The sequence below is a fragment of the Gossypium hirsutum genome, chromosome D13 (genome assembly GCF_007990345.1).
Source record: "Gossypium hirsutum isolate 1008001.06 chromosome D13, Gossypium_hirsutum_v2.1, whole genome shotgun sequence".
NCBI lineage: Eukaryota > Viridiplantae > Streptophyta > Magnoliopsida > Malvales > Malvaceae > Gossypium > Gossypium hirsutum.
In genome coordinates, this window is record NC_053449.1 from 60539045 (window position 1) to 60564058 (window position 25014).

General features: G+C 32.7%; 1 protein-coding gene across 1 annotated transcript; it reads left to right on the forward strand.

The window, feature by feature from the left end:
• Window positions 1–11559: 11559 nt before the first annotated feature.
• On the forward strand, window positions 11560–15385 carry LOC107932092 (DNA repair protein recA homolog 3, mitochondrial). The gene is made up of 8 exons (XM_016864043.2): window positions 11560–11901; window positions 12039–12096; window positions 12410–12627; window positions 12736–12823; window positions 13149–13321; window positions 13566–13712; window positions 14072–14203; window positions 14649–15385. Exons 1-8 carry the CDS (start codon window positions 11845–11847, stop codon window positions 15033–15035), a joined length of 1260 nt encoding a protein of 419 aa, XP_016719532.1. The 5' UTR covers window positions 11560–11844; the 3' UTR covers window positions 15036–15385.
• The last annotated feature ends 9629 nt before the right edge of the window (window positions 15386–25014 follow it).

Consider the following 25014-nt stretch of genomic DNA (forward strand, 5'->3'; position numbering starts at 1 on the left):
TTATTATTATTATTATTATTATTCAATATAGAAAAGGGTAGTATATTCAATATCACTAAACTATTAGTAAATTTATGTTTTGCTCACTCAAGTTCAAAAAGTTACAAATGGTTACTAAACTATATGAAAGTTTTTATTTATGTCATTGGGTTGTTAAATTTTTATTTTCAAAAGTTCGGCTAGTGAGCTCTAAGCAACTATTCGAAGATTGATACAATGAACTAGCACCCATCGACGAGTAGAAGAACAAATATTAGATCCAAGTCGATCCAATAGTTTGCTTGGAGATCGGAGAAGAAAGATGTTTGGATTTTGATTTGCATATTCATGACGTTCAAAGTTGTTTCATAAAAAAAAATTGAATAGTTAAAGAGAAGGGGAATGAGATCTTATAGTTGGTGCAAGTGGTGTCAATAAATAAGGCCATATAACAGTGATTTCAATAGCCTAGGGACTTAAATAAAAACTTTCAAATAATTCAATGACCATTTTGTAATTTTTTGAAATTAAGTGACCAAAACATAAATTTATTAATAGTTTAATAACATTGGGTATAGTTTACGTAATAATTTTCTATGTAGGAAGCATCACATCTAGAAACAACGGAATCTAACTTAATGAATTAAACAGGGCTTAAATGAAAAATTAGCCCCTACACTATATCATTTTTCTCATTTAGATCCTTAAACTTTTTTATGGCAGTATCTAAACTTTAATTCCGCTGCTATTTTTGGTCCAACAATTAATCCCGTTAAAAAAATTCTTTTATTAAATTATATTGTGACACATGGTAATAATTTAATAAAATTCAATTATTTTTCCTTTTGTCTTTCTTATCTCCTCTTTCCACAGTTTTTTCTTTCTTTAATCTTCTTCTTCCTCCTCCTCCTCCTCCTCCTCCTCCTCCTCCTCCTCCTCCTCCTCCTCCTCCTCCTCCCTTCTCTCGCTCTTTAGAAGATCTCAGCGTTTTGCTGGAAACACGGTAAGGTCTGCTGTGCATGCATCTTTCATCCTTCTATTTTACATACCATTGAAATGACATTCAACAATTGGAATATAATGGCGGATGTTTTCAACTTGGAGGTCTGCCATTTCATTTGGAAATTTATTCTTTACTTGGTTTTATATATTATTAACTTAAATATTAAGAAGTTCATGAGTCGAGTCGAGTTAGATTCGGGTCGAGTCTAAATATGATATTAATAAATTTTATGTTTGCACAAGCTCGACTTGACCCGAAATATAGATCTAAAATTTTGCATATAACTCTCATATTTACAAAAGATTAATTTATGCTTATTTTAGACCCGTTCATATTATTTTTATTTTTTATATTATTTTAATTTAATACTTAATAATTTAATATATGCTTTATTTATTGAATTTTTTATATAGTTATTTTAACATTATTTTAATATTTACATTAAAGTAGTATTATATATCTAGTATAGATTTATTTTTTTAGTGTGTTATAAATTATATAAAATATTATAAAAATTAAAAATAGATCAGGTCAGACTCAAGCCTTAAATGTTTAAACTTAATTCCGACTCATATTTAAAATAACCCTAATTTTTTTGCCAAAGCCCATTTTTGAGGTCTAATATTTTTTATTCAAACCCTCCTAAGTTTCAGATGGACCTTCATATCTTGACGGATAGCCTCATTTTGAATAGGTATAGAAATGCTTTGGTGAATTAAATATTAGAATACACTTTTCTTAAAAAATTGTCACAAATAAAGTCCCGTTTTATGTTTGGTTTACCCTCATCTTAAAAGGAATGGGTCACTCAACTTTTCTTTGTTAGCCTTACCTGCCTCCAATCCGAGCAACATTGGGAAAGTTACAAAGATGTTTTTGGTTACAGTTGTGAAGTTGAATCTGCAAAAATTAGGGATTGTAGCAATAGGTTGTCTTAATGGACCGATACTTGATTGACAGGAAGATTACCATAAGTTAATGTTGATATCAATGTAGTACTGGTACGTGTCGAAACTATTTTTAAATTTGAAAAAAAAAACCGATTAAAAAAAATAAAATGGGAGTCGCCACCGACCTTTATTGAATGTGTGATCGGATCACTTTGAAAACGATTTTAGGTCTACGAATTTTGAGAAAATAAGTTCGGGAGTCGATTACGTACGAGGAAGGGTTAGCACCCTCGTAACGCCCAAAATTGGTACCGAATTGATTGTTTAATGTCTTAGTGTCGAGAATTTGGAAAGATTTTAAAATACGATCCTTGGAAAAGAAAATCTGAATAAAATAAATTGGATGATGAGACTCACTTATTTCAAAGAAATAAATTGACACACTCAGTAAGTTAGAGTGCAACATTTTAAATCCTCGAAATTAAGTTTATCTTTTGACTTTTAAAATCTATGCATTTGAGAAGGATATCTGATTATTTGGGTCAAATGAGAAAATCAAAACCCAGTAAGTTAGGGTTCGATTTCACAAAATTTCTAAATATCGAATATTGCCTTTATTTTCGTTTGTTAGAAAAATTCTTGTCTTGAGAAAACAGCACGTCACATCCAATTCGTTATGACACAACGTATCAAATTCCCGAGAATGAGCTTTTTATTTATATTTTAATTTAAAAGGATATTCGGTTTCTTAGATCCCGAGGAAGATTGGAATCCAGTAAGTTAGGACACAATCCTTTCGAGGATCCCAAATTCCGAGTGTCGCGTTATTTTGAAAGACTTTTGTATAAAATGATTTTGGTATTTAAACGATATGCAACTTTTGAATGAAATAAAAGACGAGTGAATGATGACGTACAACATAAAGGATGGTTCGTAAATAACATCAAATAATCAATAGACAAATACAAACAAGCATAGCAACAATAATCTCAATCATACATTGTACCAATATTAATATCAACATAAAAAATTTAATGAATTAATAGTCAATTTTAAAAGATATACTAAAGTAAAAAAAATTATACGTAAAAAAATTTTAAGAGATGAACAACATATATATATATAAGTACGAAATATATTCAAAATAGAATAAAAAATAGACACTTCATGGTGATATTTAGATAAACTTTAAAATAAATTTTAAAAAAAATAAATCAACATACATTAAATAATATACATATATTAGTTTAAGTAAATGATGCATGTGAAAGGAAAATTTTAATAATAATATAAATGATAATATATGAGCATAACAATATATATAAAGTTGAAATAAGCCAATGTATATTAAAGTAGGGTTTTTAATAAAATTAAATAATATGTACGTATAAATAAATAAAAGATATAACATAAAATCAGTACTATATTATATATACATGTATATAATCAAAATAGTTTAATGTAAATTGTATATATGTATAAAATGATATATATCGTATATAAATGTTAACACTTAAAATGATATTATATAGTAAAATAATGTATAGACAAAAAATGTAAATAAATATATAAACTAGTATAATAAAAACATTAGTGATATTAAAAATGGTAATAATAATAAATTAATTAATGAACTTATTTAAAAAGCAAATAACAAAAGTATTAAATTAAACTAAGAAAAAATGAAAATAAAGTAAAACAAGGGGGGTCGAATGCAATTAAAATAAAATTAAAGAACCACAAACAGAATTAAAATAAATAAAAAAGGGGACAAAAGTGAAACGCGCGAATAATACGAGGGATCAAAAGGGGAAATAATCCCAACACCTCGAAACGCTGCGCTAAGAGAAGGACTAAAGTGAGCAGAATCTAAAACACATTGGGTAAAATTAACAAATAAAGAAAACAGAATTAGAAATATGAGCTAAAACAGAGGGACCAGTGGCGCAAATAGGCCATCAAACAAAATGCGCGGATCCTTCCCTCGGGTCGGGTCACTGCGCGGATCTATGCTTGTAAACGACACCATTTTGAAGCCATGGCCTTAGCTCCAAACGACGCCGTTTCCTTCACGGTTTAAAACACAAAACCCTAAGCCATCAAATATGCTCCCAATCAAAAAGAAAACCTAAAGGGAAAAAAATAAAAATAAAAATAAACTCTCTGCGCCGCTCCCTGAAAAACCAATCAAAATGGGATCCCCGAACCTTTGCTCCAGCCCCGACTGCGATAGAGAGGACTCAATCGCGAGATAATTCCTTCGCCTCTTAACTTTATATTGTTATTTTTCGAATCATGAACAAAACGAAGAACATAGAACTAAAAAAACAAAAACGAAAAGCGAAAGGAAAAACTCGAAATCCCCTTTTGAATTCTCTCTGAATATTTTTCTTTTTCTTCTATTAAATATCTCTTCGTAAAAAAGAAGGGATCGAGTACATCCATGGGGGTTTTTATAACCCGAAAATAAAATAAAAAAGAATACAAGTTTCTTTTTTTCTTTCTGTTTTTTTCTGCTTTTCTCTTGTTTGTTTGTTTATTGCGCAGGTACGGTCGTACAAGGGTGGACGTGGCACGTACGGATGTGCGTAGGCGCGCGCGTACGGAGGCTCGCGTGAGTGCTGTTACATGCGTGGGGAGTGGCTCGGAGCGTACAGGGGCTGGTCACACGCGGAAGGCTTAGCTGCGGCGCATGAATCTTCTAGGGTTTTCTGTTTTTGATTTTCGTTTTAGGTTGCATTATGATTGGGCTAGGGTATTGGGCTTGGCTTTAGTTACTAGGCTGTGTTGATTTTGGGTTTGTAAAAATTGGACATTAATAGTGGACTTTTGTTTAATTTATTTATTTATTTGGTTTTTATATTTGTATCAGGCCGGGCAAATTAGGCCTATTACAGTATGTATCGATATGGGCATGTTTCAGTGTACTGTTTCGGGTTTATCGATGTTTTTAAATATTTTTCATATATATATGGTTATAGTCTCGTTTTTAATTTTTTGATAAATTATATAAAGGTTTAAATATTTATATATATATAGTGTAATGTTTTAGTTTCTCAATAATTATATATTATTTTCATAAAAATATATTATATATACATGCAAATATATCCTCAATTACATCCATATAAATATATTTATATGTAAATATAAGTTTTAAAATTATTAATTAAATTCATCCTTAAAAAGAACTATTAAATAGATTCAATAATTTAATTTAATGGCTTTTAAAATTATAATTATAGAAAAATTAATGTGGTTAAGATTAAAAATTTTAAAAGTTAGTTTAAAATATCTAAATTTGTACCAACCGATACAAGTCAGTATTGACTGAAACACATCAAAATAGCCGAAACTCATCGAATTTTTGACTGAAGCGATACATAAACTACTTGGTAATGGTTTAGGACCGGAACGTTACGTATCGATTGGTATGACTAGTACTGTTACGGGACTACTACCATGGTTCAAACTGTGATACTACAATGAAGAGGATGTGGTGGTTGTCACGAAAGCTGGTTCACTCAGTCGAGGCCGAGAGTCGAAAGTAACAAGTAAAGAAGAGGAGAGTATAGAGATTAAGTGTTGAAGGCAAGTTGGCAGGGTATAGGCTTGATATCTCTGAAGATTCAATCATTTATTCATTGTTCATGGAGATATTTATAAGAAAGAGGTCCTATGTAATGCAACATTAACATGTTGAACTCGCTATTTAATTATCATTACGAAGCGCATGCGGTGGATGCCTTTAATGAAACGAGGATATTTGTGATAGAACAAATCCAGTTATTCGTTCTAACTTAATGGTATAGAGTAGTTGAGCCACGTGAGGTTTGGTGACCAACAACATCACGTTCCTAAGGGAAGCTTGCTTAGAGTAGCGGATGGTCCTCACTTGTTCGGATGGTTTGGGCGGAAGGCAGGCTTTAGGGGATGACTTTTCGATTGGCCTTTGGTGGGTTTTGTAACAGCCCGTTTTCAGTGAAATCGGAACAATGGTTTCGGGACCACAAATCTGAGTCAGAAAGAAAATTTATTTTAATATTATTGCATGGACTGCATTATGATAGGAAAAACGTATGAAAATTTTGATAAGAAAATTTTACCGATTTCATGTTTAATTGTTAGAAATGACCAAATTGCATAAAATGCAAATGTTGAATTCTAGTAGCTATAATGATTAAATAACTATGGAATTCAAAACTTGAGGTCCTTATATGGCAATTAGATCATTAAATGTAGTTAGTAGATAAGAATGCTTAGTCATAAATGGAAAATTAAATAAAGAAAAGGATGAAATTGGAAGAAAAAAAAGATGATAGGATGATAAATAATAAAATAAAAGAAAGTATCATTTTATCATCATCTTCCCCAATTTACTTTTATGGAAACCCTAGCTAAGAGAAAGTAAGTTCAAGCAAGTTGTTTTGACTTAATTAGCTATGAATTCTTGTTCCGTTTTTAGTAATTTTTATATTTCTGATATCGTATTAACTTAATCTAGTTAATTTGGGGATCAATTTTCAAAGTTATCAAAGTATTAAAATTTTGCCATGGATGAGTATGTTGAAAATTTGAAATTTATGGTAGAAAATGAAAGGTTGTTGATAGACAAACAACTTTTGTAAATGAAATTTTCATGAAATTGTGATTTAGGGACTAAATTGAAAAGATGGAAAATTTATGGAAAATTTCTGATTTTTGTGAAATACATTGATTGTTATTGTTATATGAAAAATTCGGTTAAGCTTGGAATAAGGATTAAATTGCATGAATTTCATTTTCCAAGCCTAGGAACGAAATCGTCATTTATTAAAAGTATAGGGGCAAAATAGTAATTTTGCTTAGGATGTGAATTGGATGAAATTGAATGTGAATTTTATTAAAATGATTTAAATTTACTCATATAGATCCGTATAGATCTAGTTTGGGATTGGATCGAGGAAAATAAAAAGTATCGGATTAGTAGCCTACGAACACGAACAATTATCGAGGTAAGTTTGTGTAACTAAATTGTGTATATTTATATGTATGAATTAAATATTGTATATGTGAATGTTGAATTGTGTAATTGTGTACTTGTTATGTTTATGAAATTAATCATAAATTCGAAAATGCCCGATAAGTATGAAATCCCGTTTGAATAGATGAAATTTGATGGATACAAGATTTCCTGTATTGGTTGTGGTCTTGCATATGTTGCGAACACACCATAACTCTTATGAGTATCCTGTTATAAGCCCTCTCGAGCTTCTTGTTCCATGGTTCCTACGAGCATCCCGGTCGGTATTCATCCTGTATATGTTGCGGATATACCACAGCTCTTTGTAAGCGTCCTGTTATATGATCGATATGGATCTTGCATATAATGCGAACATGCCGCAGCTATTTATGAACATCCTGATATAGGCTATTTGTGAGTTTCCTGATATGGCTCGCTCGAACTTCCTATTATATGGCTATCCGGAGCTCTCTGATAATAACTCTTCGGAGTTACCGTTACTTGTTAAGCTCAATGAGCTTCATGTTTTAAACTCTTATGAGTTTCCTGTTTTAGCCCGGATAAGTTTATTGTTACATGGCTCACATGAGCTTCCTGTTAAGGCTCGAGAGAGTTCTTCCTGATTATGTGCCCTAATGGGTACCCCTGAATATGAGTTGACGGACTACAGTCTTGTACACTTTAAGTGTACTACATGTGTATCCATCGATATTTCAAATAAATTCAACGATTCTGACATAGACTAAACCAAATTTGAGATGATTTTTTATGATATGTATATGTTATTCAGAAACTTGAAATGATAAATACATGTATGTGGAAATGAGACATTGATGAGCTCATCTATATTCCTTGGTATTAATATGAATTATGTAACTAACATGTTTGATGAAGATGTTTGTGTGTTTAGGTTATTGATTTCATTAAATTGGATGTATTGTCTATGTTATTTTAAAAGAATATAAATGATAAGTTAAATTTTGTTATACGAACTTACTAAGCATTTAAATGCATACTCTATTTTCTTTCCTCTGTTTTATAGTACTCGGAAGCTCGTGACGGTTGGAACTTAGTCGGAGACACATCACACTATCCCTCAGATTTCTCGGTATATAAAACAAATTAATTTTTGGTATAATGGCATGTATAGGCTAAGTTAAGCCAAATGATGAAATGTTTTGGTTGTAAGTAGCCATTTGAAATGGCTAGTGGTGGTATGTTTAATATAGATATGCATAAAATTTGGTTTTGGCTTGATTTGAGGATTTTGAATTGGCTTGTGAATGTGCTTGGATGTTGTTGTAGGTGGAAAACAAATTGGGTGAGAAATAAGGCTTGGAAATGACCTTATTTTATCCACACGGACAGAGACACGGGCGTGTGTGTCACACGGCCTAGCACATGGCCGTATGACTTGGCCGTGTGACCATTGCACCTAATTTTTGAAAATTAAATTATCCACATAACCTAGCACACGGGCGTGTGGCTGACCGTGTGACTCAAGTCAGAGAGTTACACGGGTATGGACATGGGCTGGGACACGATCGTGTGCCTCACATCGAATGCCCACACGGCCTGGGACATGGGCATGTCATTTGGCTGTGTGAGCCATACGGGCATGTGTCCCCTATACTTAAGAATTTTTTTTTGAGATTTTGCGAAAAATTCTCTGAGTACCCGATTTAGTCCCGACTTGTTTCAAATGCATAAATTGGGCTTAGAAGGTCAATTTAAGGGAAAATATGATTAAATATGATTGGTTTCTGATATGAATAGTAGTTGACATAAATTAATTGTATTTGTTCTGTAAACTCCGGTAATGCTCCTTAACCCTGTTTCGGCGACGGATATGGGTTAAGGGTGTTATAAGTTTGCTACTCAGGAAGCCTTTCAGCTAACCACGTGTCTTTAATCGGATGAGGGTATAACAATATAATGTACTTCTTATACTTCCAAAAGACTTATGCAACACGATTCAAAAATTTTGTCGGTCTACCTACCAAAAGCTAATCCTTCCAAAAGTAATAAGGACAACCAACCACCCACACATTTAATCATAAGATCCAACAACAAAATCAAAACCATTAAGTATAGAAGCATCTATTATAGAAATTTATAATATTATAGAACGTTTGGAGACAAATGACACCTTCTAAAGGACATGTCTCGTTAAAATTCTACCAGAAAAACAAAAATAGGCAACAAATACATAGAAGTATGAAAGTAAACTGTACATTTCATTAAATTTAAATACTGTACAAAGAAGGGAAATTACAAACAAGAATACAAAGAAGTAAGTTTTACGAAACTTATTCTATGACAGTTCCCTTCCTCTTATCATGAGAGGCGTTAAAATCCGCAACATTGTCACTGGAGGAGTTAGAAGCACCTTCACTAGAAGTATCATTCGTAGTCGTATCTCCGAAAGGCCCTACTTGAGCTACAACATCCTCAAGATGGATAAAGGGATTCCAATGAGAACACCCCCATAATATATTAGCCTCCTGAAACATTCTTGAAATTTCTCCCATTCAGGATTGTGAGGATAGTATATGCCAAAACCATGACAATGACCCTTCTAGATTATGCCAAAATAGGGTTGGAAGTTCATGTCGACAAGGTTTAACAGTCCAAAAGCTACTTGCATGATAGTAATTACCTATTATACAACAGTAATGGGGACAGCTGCTTCAACTATATCCACGAGCTTCCTAGTCTTCACTCGTTTTGTGTAGGGTTCCCTTTAGTACCGATCAAAAGGTCCCACCACTTCAAGACACATTGGTTCATAAACAGAAAATGCAAAATAACTCCAAAGAAATAAAACCCAAAGAATATATAGAGTTATATCTTAAAACACACTGGTTCGAAAGACAAACAATGGCCAATGATTCGTTACCACATGTTTGGAAAATTTATTGTTCATTATTATAACGATTCTCTGTAAACATTGTTATCAAAGTACATTATAACAAAATAAAACAACATAACAATGTGTCTCGAGAAAGGGCACCTTATAACCCTATCTCGACTTGATGAAGGGAATATTATTATACCCCAATTTGAATAAAGACACATGGCAAGCAAGAGGGCCTTTTGAGTAATAAACCCAGTAGAGACTAGTCGAAAGGTTATCCCAAAGCCTCGCCTTCTGTCTAAACCATTTGGACAAATGAGGACCATTCGTTGCTCCAAGCCCAAGCTTTTGTTATGGACATAATGTTGTTGGTCACCAAACTTTACGTGGGTTCAACTGCTCTATACCATCAAGTCATAATGAATGGCAGGATCTGTCTCATCACAAACATCCTTATCCCATCGAATACATCCACAACATGCGTTCCGTATTGATGATTAAATGGAAAGTTCAGCACATTAACATCGCATTACACATAACTTCTTGCGTATAAATACCTTCAGGAATGATAAAGAAATGATCAACTCTCCAGATATATCAAGCCTATCCCCTACCAATTTGCCTTCAACACATAATCTCTATACACTCCTTATTCTTTACTCTTTGTTACCTCTGGCTTTCCACCCCAATTGGGTGAACTAGCCTTTATGACAACCACCACATATTCCTGCTTATTGTATCACAGTATCAACAATTAGCTTAGAGTAAGATTCACTTTGAATGAAAACTCTAGTTCATTAGTCTAGACATAGATTTATTTGATGCTAAAAAACATAGCATTAGAGAATAAGTTTAATGCTAGAGAGAGAGAGGGGGAGGAGGAGGATAAATATGAAAGAAAAACGTGGGGAGAGGAAAGAGAATGAAGAAAAAAAGAATATTAAAAAATTGCCACTTGTCCTAATATTATTGGTTGAGGAATTTTTTTAACAAAAAGTAGTAACAAAGTCAAAGTTTAGTATCACTTTTGACAAAAAAAAAAGAGCTTAGGTTTCTAAAAGGGAAAAACGTTATAATTTAGGGGCCAATTTTTCATTTAAACCATTTGACAATTACAGTTTGGTGAGTACTGAAATTTTAAAATTAAAAAAGTATATGAGCTAATTTTGATTAAATTAAAGTATAAGAGACTAATAGTAGAATATAACATTCATATTATTTACAAAATTAAATAAAATATATTAGAAATTTTTACAAAATAAAAATATCTAATTTAAATATATAAAACATATTAAAAATGTTATCAATTATCATAAATTTTTATATTCTTCATGTTCATTTAATGGTCTATATTTGGGGTTCGTGGTTGCTCCTCTCGACAAAGTTGTCTCCAAAGTTTGAACTTAGGTCCTCCCATAAAAATATTTTTTCAAACCATAATTAAAATATATAAATTAAAATTTACTTTGATAAAATTTTAAACAAAAAACGTAAATTTGGTATTACAAATATTTTAATGAAAAACTCAACTCATTCCTCCTATCATGATTCACTTTTAATTATTTTAGTGTGATAAATTAATCCATACATTATCAAAAAATATTATTTTTTATAGTAATTGTTTTTATTTTTTATACAAAATTTTAAAAAATATATACAGAAAATAAATTTTAAATTTAATCTACCATAATCTTTAATATTTTAACTTTATCATTTAAAAAAATTATTTAATATTTATATTTATTTACTTATATAAATTTTATCCACATCAAATGTGATATTAATCTAGTTACAATAAAATAAAATAAGATTTAGATAGATAAAATTTGGATTATTTTGCTATGTAGAGGCCATTTTAACCGCACTAAAAAGAGAGGGAAGCAAAACCCAACCCCAAAACCCTAACTTCCACACTTCACATTTCACAGAGCAGAGTGTCTCTTTGTTTCTCTGCTCTCATTTCTTCTTCCTTTTAAACCCCAAATGGAAACAAAAAGACCCCAAACCTTTTTTAATCCATGGAATAACATTTAAGATCAATTAATTTGTTCTTCAATCCCCTTCCTTCAAAACCCATTTTTTTTTTTGCTAATTTGTTCTTCCCGTGCTTGATATGGCGAGGTTTCTTCGAAATATTTCTCATTTGAAACATTCTTTCCATGCTCCACAGGTTTTAATGCTTACCATTTTGTTTATTTTCTTCGATAAGATCACACCCCTATTGTTTTTGTTTTTTTTTTTCATGTTGAAAGTATCTGATTGTATTTCACTGTGTTCATGGAACTTCGAATCTGTTCTTTTTTGCAGATATGTAGAGGAGGGGTATTAGGGTCATATTCACAGCTATGTAACTTTTCTTCTAAAGGTATTGAAACTTTCATTTCAAGCTTTTGATTAGAATGTTGATACCCAAATCAATGTTGCATGTCACTGTAGAAGAGTTCTTTTTTTCGTGGCATTTTTTATTAACTTAATTCATGTTTGAATGCTGTGATGATATTTAATTGAAAGAAGTCAAGTTTACCATAGAGTATGGTGGTTAATTCAGGGTCCTTTCTGTAAAAAAAATAGAAAGTTTGATCTAAATGATGGAGCTCTTTAGTTATTTTGCTTGAGTTGACTTTATTTTGAGTTAAAAAATAAATATGGTACTTACTTAATGCATGTATGCTTTGAAGGTAGGAGGAAATCCAAGTCAGATGGAAGTGATTCCGGTGAGGAGAATATGTCGAAGAAAGATTTAGCTCTAAAGCAAGCCCTGGATCAGATTACTAGTTCTTTTGGAAAAGGATCTATTATGTGGCTTGGTCGTTCTGAGTCTCCTCGAAATGTTCCGGTAGTTTCCACCGGTTCTTTTGCTTTGGACGTAGCACTTGGCATCGGTGGCCTTCCGAAGGTACCCCACAATTCTTGTTTTGTTTATTCCCCCTTTTCCTGCTTGTAAGTGATAGCTGCCTATGATGTTTATTAGTTCCTTAAACTCCACTTTATTGGAATATTACAGGGCCGTGTCGTGGAGATATATGGACCAGAGGCTTCTGGGAAAACAACACTCGCACTACATGTAATTGCTGAAGCACAGAAACAAGGAGGTCATTTAATGTAGTTTAACTTCGTACTGTCTGATTTATGATTTGTTACGACAAACTTCTCATTCATATGAGATCCATTGTTTACAAACAAGTCTCTTATGCTTTGATGATTAAAACGGATAGTAGGAAGCTATAGCTAGACCTCATGTTCCTTTCCAGTATCATAATGTGAGTTTTGTATGGAGCGATTTGACATTCTTATATTTATAAGGTGATTACGTTTTGAGGGTGGAGGGGTTTTTGTTGTGACTACTGTTCTGTTGAGGTTGTTGCCGTTATCTTTGTGCTGGATGCTTACATGTTTCTATAATCTTATAATATGCAGGTTATTGTGTTTTTGTTGATGCTGAGCATGCTCTTGATCCAGCTCTAGCTGAGACAATTGGAGTAAACACTGAGAATTTACTTCTTTCGCAACCAGATTGTGGAGAACAAGCTCTTAGTCTTGTAGACACCCTTATACGGAGTGGATCTGTTGATGTTGTTGTTGTTGACAGTGTAAGTTGTTTTCGGATTTATTTCTTTTTCCATTATGGAGTCTGGTCTAATAAATACTGCTGTTAGCTGGTAGAACATGCTGTGAGGAGGATTTTTTGAAATAATTGTTTTTTTTTGTGTGCCAAATCAATTGGAATAGTCATTATTGAAGGGTTGAATTCTATAGTTTTTTTCTATGTTATATTCCGATTTTCTAATATTGATTTGGAAGTGAGTCCTGAAAATAATTTTGTTTTCATCCCAGGTAGCTGCTCTAGTGCCTAAAGGTGAGCTTGATGGTGAGATGGGTGATGCTCATATGGCAATGCAAGCTAGACTGATGAGCCAGGCTCTTCGTAAATTGAGTCATTCCCTATCATTGTCACAAACTATATTGATTTTTATAAATCAGGTATAAGATTTATATCCTGAGTATGCCCTTGATAAGTTTTGTTGATAAACTTGATATTAGCACGATAGTTCTCTAAAGCTTCAATTTGTTAAAATGCGCAACTTTTTTGCTTTGAGGTGGTTTAATCAAAGATTAAGATTATACTCCATGTCATTGACATTGAGAGTTTTGCCCATTGGCAAACTTTTTGCTCCATCTTTTAAAGCTTCTAGTCAGATTGATAGAATATTCCTAGCTGAACTGTTGCCCCCAATTCTGGTCAGGTGCGGAGTTCTTGCAAGATTCTAGGTTTGCAATACCAAATGAATCATGGAAATTTCATGCTTTTATATAAGACATTAACTATTTACTTTTATCAGGCGAGGTCAAAACTTTCAACTTTTGGATTTGGCGGGCCAACCGAAGTTACATGCGGTGGTAATGCCTTAAAGTTCTATGCTTCAGTTCGTCTAAATATTCGGAGAACTGGGCTTGTCAAGAAAGGAGAAGAGGTACCAAGCTATATCCTTTCTTTCCTTGCATGAATTGATTTTGGATGTAGCCGTTTAAGAAAGTCTCTGATCATATAATTCACCTAAAATTTTCTTAGGTGCAGTGATTCGATTATTTTCCTTTATCTTGGTTGAATCTCTGTTGAGCAACTCACTAAAATTTCCTTTCAATGTTCTTACATTCCCAAGAAAGTTAAACATGCAGTTATATTGTTTTTGCTCAATCTACAGGCCGGCTAATAAAATTTTGAAAGGCTTAAATTCTTTAATCAATCTTCACTATTTACTGCCTTGCATATCCAGTTTTGAGTGCAAAAGACTCGTCATGAAGATTAGGGAATTATAAATGATCCAAATCTCGATAATTCTCCTCTTTGACAGTCGAACAAATTTGCTATATTTTTCCTTGTATCATAGTGTTTATTGATGTTTCTATGATCTCTAGACTATTGGAAGTCAAGTTCTCGTGAAGGTTGTGAAGAACAAGCACGCTCCGCCGTTTAAGAATGCTGAATTCGAGCTTGAGTTTGGAAAGGGAATCTGCCGGGAAGGGGAGATCATAAATTTGGCGACGAAACACAAATTTGTTACAAAGGCTGGCTCATTCTACACTTTCAATGACCAGAAAATCCATGGCAAGGAAGCCTTCAAAAACTTTTTGGTTCAAAACGAAAGTGCACGGGAAGAACTCGCTACGAAACTTAGAGAAAAGCTACTTGAAGTCGAGAACGAAAAGGAACGACAGGGTGATATCTCTGATGGGGATGCATCAGAAGAAATAATTTCAACTGATACTACTGATGAAGAAGCTGTTACTGCCATTGAAGCTTAAGTATGCCTGTGACTCGGAACGAAACCCCCTTTGTTCCCCTTACAGGTTCATTCCTTTGCTGATTGAATTTTTCAGTGGACGATGACTGAAGGATTTGAAGGTTCTTCGATTCACAGCAAACATTCAACCTTTTGCCATACAAATAGACAACATTGTAAGGTAAAGTGTATTAAGTTGTATTTGTTTTGTACATGTATGGTATAGTGGGGTTTGAATGTTTTTGTGGTTCAATAGGCTGAAGAATTACTTGATCTTCATTGAAATCTCCAACTTCTCTACTGTCATATGTCCAGCCCCATTCAACATGTTATTGAGGCCAAATATATGTTATATATAGTAGTATTTATTTATATACTGTGGTAACTTGGTCTCTCTGGAGTTTGAATGTTAGAATCTGCCATCGTCCTCCTACTTCCTCTATACCAGAAAGAAAAAAATAGGGCTTATTTGGATAAAATAAAGTAAATGGTTCATTTTAATTAGTTTTTAATATTTTAGTCAGGATGTTAGGAATATATAAAAGAGAACAAATATTGATATTCAAAATTAAAATTATTGAATACTTTTCTTTTTAAAGAAAATTGTGTGAAAATTAAGTTTTGTTGTTTATGTTACTTAGGCATTGCTTAGTGGGAAGAAAATTAGAAAGACGGAAAATATAAAAGTGCAATTGGTTTTAGATAAACCGTTCATGGGTTGAGTTATTTTTTCAAGCTTGAAGGTCTGTCTGAAATTTGAAAGGATTCATGGGTTGAGTTATTTTTTTAAGCTTAAAGGTCTGTTTGAAATTTGAAAGGGTGTGGACAAAAATATTAGGTTTGAAAAATGACTTAGACAAAGAAATTTGGTCCATTTAAAATATGGTCTAGGTTTGAACATACAAGGTCTGCTGGCTTATTTTAAGTTTATAATATTTTATATTATTTAACTTAGAATATATTAATAAAATAAATTTATATTAAATATATAATATTACTCTAATATAAATATTAAAATAATATTAAGATGATTATATAAAAAATTTTAATAAATAAAAAATGTGTAAAATTATTAAATATTAAAATAAGATAAAATAAAATAAATATTTATTAAAAATTTTAAAAATAACATGGGCGGCGTAAAATGAACTTGGGTTAATTTTTTGCTAATATGAATGGGTTTGGGCAAAATTTTAAGCTCAAATGTTAGTCTGAGCCGAGTTTGAGCAAGCATAAAGTATGTTAATTTATTTAATTTTTATTATTAAAACGATAAGCACTAACTAAAAACAGTTAGAGTTAGTGTGGAACCGATTTAATTGATTAACAATATTAAAGATTAAGAACCCATGTGTAGGCCTGATTATCAAGAGTATTTATTACCTCAAGTGTGACCTGGATTCGAGTCACGTTTATTGTTTGGACTTTACTTTGTTATTTTAATTAAAAAAAAGAAACAAGCTTTTTTTTTATATTAATTAATGAGAAAGTGTAAAAAGAATAAGGGGGAGGGAGCAGCCATATTTCCTGGTTTTGAGTTCATTTTGAAAGAATAAAGATTTTTTTTTCTTTAAAAAATATAGGGTATGGGTTGTTCTGATTAATGATTGAATTTAATATTAATATGTTTTTTTATTTTACTAGTGAATTAATCAAGAAATAAAAAAAATCAATTAATGAAGTTAAAAAAAATATTATAATGTATCAAACACAAGCTCTTAAATTAATATTGTATTTTTTAATTAAGTAATGAGAATTTTAGAAAGCCCTAAAAGCCAATTCACAAATTTTCTAATCCTAGCAGCCATGATAAAGAGGTAATGTTGTTAATTGATATGCCTTGAATATTGGAGGCAATCTTGTCTTGCCTACCATGTACACCAATCATATACACCCTTTAATTTTTTTTTTCATTTTGGTCCTTATTGGACATGTTAATTTTTTAAGCATTTGATCCCATTCTTTTTTGCTTAGTGTAGTATGAACTGATTTGTGATTCTTTCTTTCCTTTTTTTTCTTTTCAATTATAATATTCTTTCATTTTTGGTGAGGATTGGATAAGATTTACATATTTTTTGGATAATATTCTTTTTTTTGCCTTTTTTTTAATTTGATTGGCATCAGCATTGTTATCAATACAGGAGAATATGGGTTCGAGTATGCTGAAGCGTATTATCCTCCTTTTTATGGGTTGAGGAAGGACTATGGGTAATTTTAAGTATTATATTGTGTAAAAATGAACAGATATAATCAAAACCTATAATAATATTATTCAAAAAAAAATAGCATCAATTGACTTAGAACATTACTTTCAACAAGTGATTTAATAATAAAAGTGTATATAAGTATAATTTTTAAAAAAAATTAAAATAAATAAATAAATGAAATACATGAAAATTTTTTGATTTCACACCGCTATTATTGTATTAAAGAATAATCCTACCAACCTTATCATTTCAAATGTAGGTATAGTGACCATTTTCAATTAAGATCCACAATCATCACATTGAAAAAGGTTTAAGAATATGGATTATTATACTTCATACCAAGAGGGCCATTAGATCCACATAAACCCAACCAAACTAATTAATAAAATGGTGAGAAGAACCCTAGAAAAAAGAATAATTATGTTTTAAAATAAGGGATTGTTATATATATCTTGTGTAGCGAGCCTCGCGGATCTTATAGTATACCCATAAAGAGTTAACTACGTGTCCTTCAATGGAACCAACTACATTGCGAACTTGGGGTTCACGAACCTCAACTTAACAAATTTTAAAAAGGGACAACTCTGCTAAAACTATATGAGAGCCATGTGGAGGTCCAGAGAATTTGATTGTTAGTCACCCTCAAATGTCTCATATTAGAATGTAATATCACCGTCATTGTTAAAGGTATTCAAGTTTGTCCCCACTATAAAAGGGTCATGCAAATAGTTCATACAGACTCACACTCATGTAGACACTCCTTCCTATATCCAAAGTCTCTAAAAAGTTAAAACCCTTCCCAGCCTTTGCTTCATTCTCCCCTATTCTACTACCATCTTCTTCCCCTTGTTAATCTCACTGGTTAATTGGGATAAATATTAAAATTATATATGAACTTTCGTTTAATGTACAATATTATACATGAATTTTGATTTTGTACAATTTTATACATTAAATTTTCGATTCAATTTTAACAAACCGCTAATAACATTATCAAAATAACATTATTTCACGTTTATATATTGCACGCATGAATGACTATATCAATCCAATATTGATGCGGAAACCCGGATCTAGACACAAGAGAAACACTAATTAGAAATAAAACGGGAATAAATAAAATTAGTTAAATAATAAAAAGGATAGATTTGCCCTATGGAACCCTTGGCTAACTTGTAACCAAAAACGTCAATGATTGAGCGGCTCCCTACGAAACCCCTAAAAGAAGAACCTCTAGAAACACCGATGAACGGGAAAGAAATTTGAATATTTGTAACTCCGAAATACCCTCGAAAGTAACAAACTCCAAACTAAATAGCAAGAGAAGAATCACTCTACTCACAAAAATTTGCCTCACACAAATTTGGAAGAAAATAAATAATCTCTTTTTTCATTCTGTCTTCAATGTGCAGAAAGCAAGCCTATTTATAGGCAAATTACAAGTGTAATTGAATCCTAATAAAACTCTTTCAAGAGTAATTGAATCCTAATAAATTTCTTTAAAATTATCTAAGAAAATAAATAAATAATAATCCAATAAAATTAACTAAATAATAATAATAAGATACATAAAAGATTAATCCACCAATTTTTGGGCTTTCACTATTCCAAGATTGGTCCAGTGAATTGCATTCCCGTATTTGTCAACGTCACGAACATGAAGACTTAAATTTGTAGCAACAAAATCTTGGACAAAAGCATTCATGTTTGATTTTAATTGTCGTGTCTTGCTTCGAGTGATTGGACCACAAGGAAAAATAACCCCTTGAGTGTCACCTCCTTGGCTCGTATCATTCTCCCCCTCTTCAAGAAGATTCGTCCTCGAATCTGAACCTACATCAAATTCAAAAGGAGAAAGATCAGAAACATTGAAAGTAGCACTAACACTATACTCACCAGGAAGATCAATGCGATAAACATTGTCATTTATTTTCTCGAGTACTTGGAATGGTCCATCTCCTCGTGCATCAAGTTTATTCTTTCTCTTAGAAGGAAATCGTTCCTTCCTCATATGCACTCATACCCAATCTCCAGGTTCAAACAAGACTTGCTTTCGCCCTTTATTAACTCGATGTGCATTGGACTCATTCTTTTTCTCAATGGCTTTACGAGCCTTCTCATGGATCTCTTTCACTAAATCAGCTTTCCTTTCACCATCTAAATTAGCAATCTCATTTAAAGGTAAAGGAAACAAATCTAAAACAGTAAGTGGATTAAAGCCATATACAATCTCAAAAGGAGTAAAACCTGTGGAAGAATGAACAGCACGATTATAAGCAAACTCAACATAGGGTATCCATTCTTCCGAAGATTTAACATTCTTACCTATTATGGCTCTAAGCAAAGATCCCAAAACTCGATTTACCACCTTGGTTTGACCATCAGTTTGAGGGTGGCATGTAGTAGAGTAAAGTAGTTTAGTACCTAACTTACCCCATAACATATTCCAAAAGTGACTAAGAAATTTTGCATCTCTATCGGAAACGATAGTCCTTGGGATTTCATGTAATCTCACAACTTCACGAAAAAATAGATCGGCAACATGGGTTGCATCATCAGTCTTGTGGCATGGAATGAAATGAGCCATTTTAGAAAATCGATCCACAACCACAAAGATGCTATCTCGTCCACGCTTTGTCCTTGGTAGACCTTGTCCTTTTAAGTGCTTAAGTGATTCATGGTCAGTGTGAATCACAAACTCCTTTGGTAAAAGGTAATGTTGCCAAACTTCTAATGCCCTTACCAAGGCATACAACTCTTTATCATAGGTCGAATAGTTCAAATGTGCTCCACCAAGTTTCTCACTAAAGTAGGCTAGTGGTTTACTATCTTGCATGAGGACGGCACCTATACCTACACCAGAAGCATCACATTCAATCTCAAAGGTCTTTTCAAAATTAGGTAAAACAAGAATAGGAGCATTACACAATTTATCTTTAAGTTCATTAAATGCTAATTCTTGCTTATCTGTCCAATGAAAAGATACACCCTTTTTAATAAGTGCAGTCAAAGGTGAAGCAATTGTGGAAAAGTTACGAACAAACCTGCGGTAGAAACCGGCTAACCCAAGGAAAGACCTTACATCAGAAACAGTTTTAGGGATAGGCCATTCTTTAATTGCCTTTACCTTCTCCTCATCCACATGGATTCCTGTAGAACTTATCACAAAACCCAAAAAAACAAGCTTATCCATACAAAAGGTGTATTTTTCAAGATTAGCAAAGAGTCGTTCATGCCTTAACACATCCAATACTAATTTAACATGCCCAACATGATCATTCAAAGTTTTGCTATAAATCAGTATGTCATCAAAATACACAACGACAAATTTTCCTAAAAAAGGTCTAAGTATGTGGTTCATTAATCTCATGAATGTGCTAGGAGCATTAGTTAAGCCAAATGGCATAACTAACCACTCATATAGGCCATACCTAGTCTTAAAAGCAGTTTTCCATTCATCACCTTGTTTCATTCTTATTTGATGGTAACCACTTTTTAAGTCAATTTTAGAGAAAATGCATGCACCATTAAGCTCATCCAACATATCATCTAATCAAGGAATTGGATATTGATACTTTACCGTAATCTTGTTGACAGCACGACAATCAACACACATTCTCCAATAACTATCTTTTTTTGGGACGAGAAGTACAGGGACCGCACAAGGGCTTAGACTCTCACGAATCAACCCTTTCTCTAAGAGATCTTCAACTTGCCTTTGCAACTCTTTAGTTTCTTCAGGATTACTTCGATAGACTGGTCTATTCGGAATACTTGAACCAGGCACAAAGTCAATTTGATGTTCAATCCCTCGTAAGGGAGGTAATCCCTTAGGCATTTCAGAAGGAAATACATCCTCAAAATCCTGCAAAAGATGAACAAAACAACTAGGCAAATGTGTATTAGGGTTAGTCAGAACAAAGTTTTCCCTAAACCTAATTATTACAAATGTTTGTTTTGTACAAAGAGCAAATTTGATATCTCGAAACCTAGCGAATAAACTCACTTTCTCATCTCGTGACTTGTGTGTGCAATCACTCACCAATGTTGGGCCTTTAAGTTGGCTTTTAACACTAAGGACCTCTTTACTCTCAGCCTTTTTCAATGATTTTACCTCACTTCCCTTACCCATATCACTAGCAAGTTTGAGTTGATCATTGTAGACTTCTTGAGGAGGAAGTGGAGCCAAAGTAAACTTCTTTCCGAGGAACACAAAGGTATATTGGTTAAGGAAACCATCATGATTTACTCGTCGATCAAACTGCCATGGCCGTCCAAGTAATATGTGCCCAGCTTGCATTGGAACAACATCACACAAAACTTTATCAGAGTATCTACCAATGGAAAATGAAACTAAGCATTGTTTAGATACTTTTACCTCCCCACTATCATTTAGCCATTGCAAGCGGTATGGCCTTGGATGCTTCACATAAGGTAGGCCAAGTTTCTCAACAAGGGAAGAACTCACCACATTCGTGCAACTTCCACTATCAATGATTAATGAACTAGGTTGACCACCAATCAGACATCTCGTGTGGAAAATGTTATCTCTTTGTTTGCGCCCTTCCTCTTTAAATTGGACATTTAAAGCCCTTTGAGCAACAAGTGCTTTCTCACCATACTCCAAGTATTCTTCATATTCATCATGAGTATGCATATCATCAGCATCTTCCAAAGGAGGCATCTCATCTTCGTTATCAGACTCAAAATCAACCTCGCCATCTTCTCGAATCACCAAAGACTTTTTATTAGGGCATTCTCGAGCATAGTGACCCATTCCTTGGCATTTGAAGCAGGTAATATCTTTTGGCTGCTTAATGGCACTAGGAGAAGTAGAAGAAGAAGATGGAGCTCGATTAGTAGAAGTAGAACCTTTAAATGAATTAGGCATACCTCTATCTTTGGAGTAAGTTTTAGGCTCATTTGGCTTGAACCGTGCATTTCTCCCATTCCACAATCTATCATCTTGTTTTTGCCAATTTCCTCTCCAAGCAGGATTAGAAACTGAACTAGCACCCTCGGTGTCCCATGCTTTCGTAATTGCTTTTCAATGGTGAGTGTGGTTTGAAGCATCTCTTCAACATCCATGTAGTGTTGTAACTCAACTCGATTTGCAATCTCAGGCTTTAGGCCAGCAAGGAATCTAGCCATAGTCACCTCAGCCTCTTCAACAAGATTGGCTCTAATCTAAATAGTCTCCATCTCTTTGTAGTAATCATCCACAGATCTATCTCCTTGAACAAGATGTTGGAGTCTTTGATGGAGTTCTCGATAATAGTATGGTGGAACAAATCGTTTTCGTAAGATGCGCTTCATTTCAACCCAAGTAGTAACAGGTTGCTCTCTATAAAGAATCCTGCTTTTACATAATTGATTCCACCATGTTAGTGCATAATTAATGAACTCAGCGACAGCGTATGTTACCTTTTTCTCATCAGAGTAATTGTAACAAGCAAAGATTGCTTCCATCTTTTCCTCCCAATCAAGGTAAGCATCAGGATCATTCTTCCCTGAGAAAGAACGAAATTTTGGTTTGGGGGTGTCATTGTTTCGTTCCACCCTTTCTCTAGGTACATACTCGGACTCAAAGTCATCATCAAAAACATGGTCCTCCCTTCGTTTAAAAGTTCGATCGCGCGAATTTGATCGGCTTATAAAGGCTTCATTCAACTTCTTGTAATTATCGGCAATGTATCTCTCTTTAGTTGTAAGTTTTGCATCAAGATACTCCCTTTGCTCTTGTATCATCTGGGTCATGCGATGTTCGACTTGAGTTTGCAACTTTTTCATCTCTTTTTGTAACAACTCGACCAAAGGATCGTTATCTCTTTTTTGTTCATCCTCTTCATTTTTACTAGTTTGGGATCTAGTGATCAGCATGGTATCTGTGAAAAAATCACACAAACAGGAACAAGAAAAAAATAATAATAACCTCACTCGTTAGCTCTCAAAAGAATAACTTTCTGAATGATTCAAAACTTGTAAATATGTTTGGAGAGGGTTACTAATCAAGATCAAATAATGGAGGTGCAAACTTCAAAGAAACAATGAAGATCCTAATTGCTTTAAGAGGCCAATAAACTTGACGAAGCAATTTGTAATGGAGGCTACACGGATGAAGGAATTGTGCGTGCCTTTAATATCTGCTAACACAAGAAGAAACAAAGTGTTAGAAAACGTAAGAGAAACAAAAAAAAACGTAGACCTGCAACGATCCCTAACTCTAGAGTCAAAGAAAAGCTTTAATAAGAAGAAAACTTAAGAAAACTCTACCCAATTTAAAGGAAAACAAAAAATCGGAAACGTTTGGTGTCTTAAGATTTTCAAAAATTGAAGCTTTAATTATACTTGAGTCAAGAAAAGAAGGGGGAAAAAAAATTCAATTTTGGGAAAAATAAAATAAAAATAATAACAATAATAGGAAAAGAAGAAACCTACGTATGAAAGGTAGGCAACTTTTTTTTTGCGCTTTTTGCTTTTTTTTTCCTTTTTTTTTGCACTTTTTACTCACTTTTTTTTGCGCTTTTTTTGTTTTTTTAAAGAATAAGAGGAGAATAAACACAAACTTCACAAAAAAGAGAATCGAAGAAACCAATGAAAAGTGTTTTAGGTATTTTGACTCGTTTTGGATTTGATTTTAGCTTCGAAAATAACACCGAATGGCCTGAAACTGATACCAACTGATGCGGAAACCCGGATCTAGACACAAGAGAAACACCAATTAAAAATAAAACGGGAATGAATAAAATTAGTTAAATAATAATAATAAAAAGGATAGATTTGCCCTATGGAACCCTTGGCTAACTTGTAACCAAAAACGCCAATGATTGAGCGGCTCCTTACGAAACCCCTAGAAGAAGAACCTCTAGAAACACCGATGAACGGGAAAGAAATTTGAATATTTGTAACTCCGAAATACCCTCGAAAGTAACAAACTCCAAACTAAATAGTAAGAGAAGAATCACTCTACTCACAAAAATTTGCCTCACACAAATTTGGAAGAAAATAAATAATCTCTTTTTTCATTCTGTCTTCAATGTGTAGAAAGCAAGCCTATTTATAGGCAAATTACAAGTGTAATTGAATCCTAATAAAACTCTTTCAAGAGTAATTGAATCCTAATAAATTTCTTTAAAATTATCTAAGAAAATAAATAAATAATAATCTAATAAAATTAACTAAATAATAATAATAAGATACATAAAAGATTAATCCACCAATTTATAGGCTTTCACTATTCCAAGATTGGTCCAGTGAATTGCATTCCCGTATTTGTCAACGTCACGAACATGAAGACTTAAATTTGTAGCAACAAAGTCTTGGACAAAAGCATTCATTTTTTATTTTAATTGTCGTGCCTTACTTCGAGTGATTGGACCACAAGGAAAAATAACCCTTGAGTGTCACCTCCTTGGCTCGTATCAAATATGAAAATAAACTATTATATTTATATTTTTAAAAGGTGTAAATTGAATCAAAATCAAATTTTTATGTGTACGTATGAATTACAATCAAAGTTTCATGTGTATAATTACACCAAATCAAATTCATGTTTTAAATTGTAATTAAATCAAATTTCATATATAACTTTGTTAAGCGAAGAGTGGATAATTTCTTAAATACAAGTAAAAAATTGAAAAAAAAATACAAATAAAAATAACATTCTATGTAATTTTTTTTAATAATTTTCATTACATGGGTAAAATTTTCTTGAAAAAAAACCCCTTAAAGAATACATGGAAAAAAAGTTACCCTAACAAACCATGAAAAGATTAGACATAGTAATTCTTTTTT

Excerpts from the sequence above, each read along its gene's own strand:
- LOC107932092 (XM_016864043.2), top strand. The coding sequence starts at position 11,845 with ATGGCGAGGTTTCTTCGAAATATTTCTCATTTGAAACATTCTTTCCAT. Across the intron at positions 11,902-12,038 it reads ATTCTTTCCATGCTCCACAG|ATATGTAGAGGAGGGGTATT; the intron begins GTTTTAATGCTT and ends TCTTTTTTGCAG. Across the intron at positions 12,097-12,409 it reads ATGTAACTTTTCTTCTAAAG|GTAGGAGGAAATCCAAGTCA; the intron begins GTATTGAAACTT and ends TATGCTTTGAAG.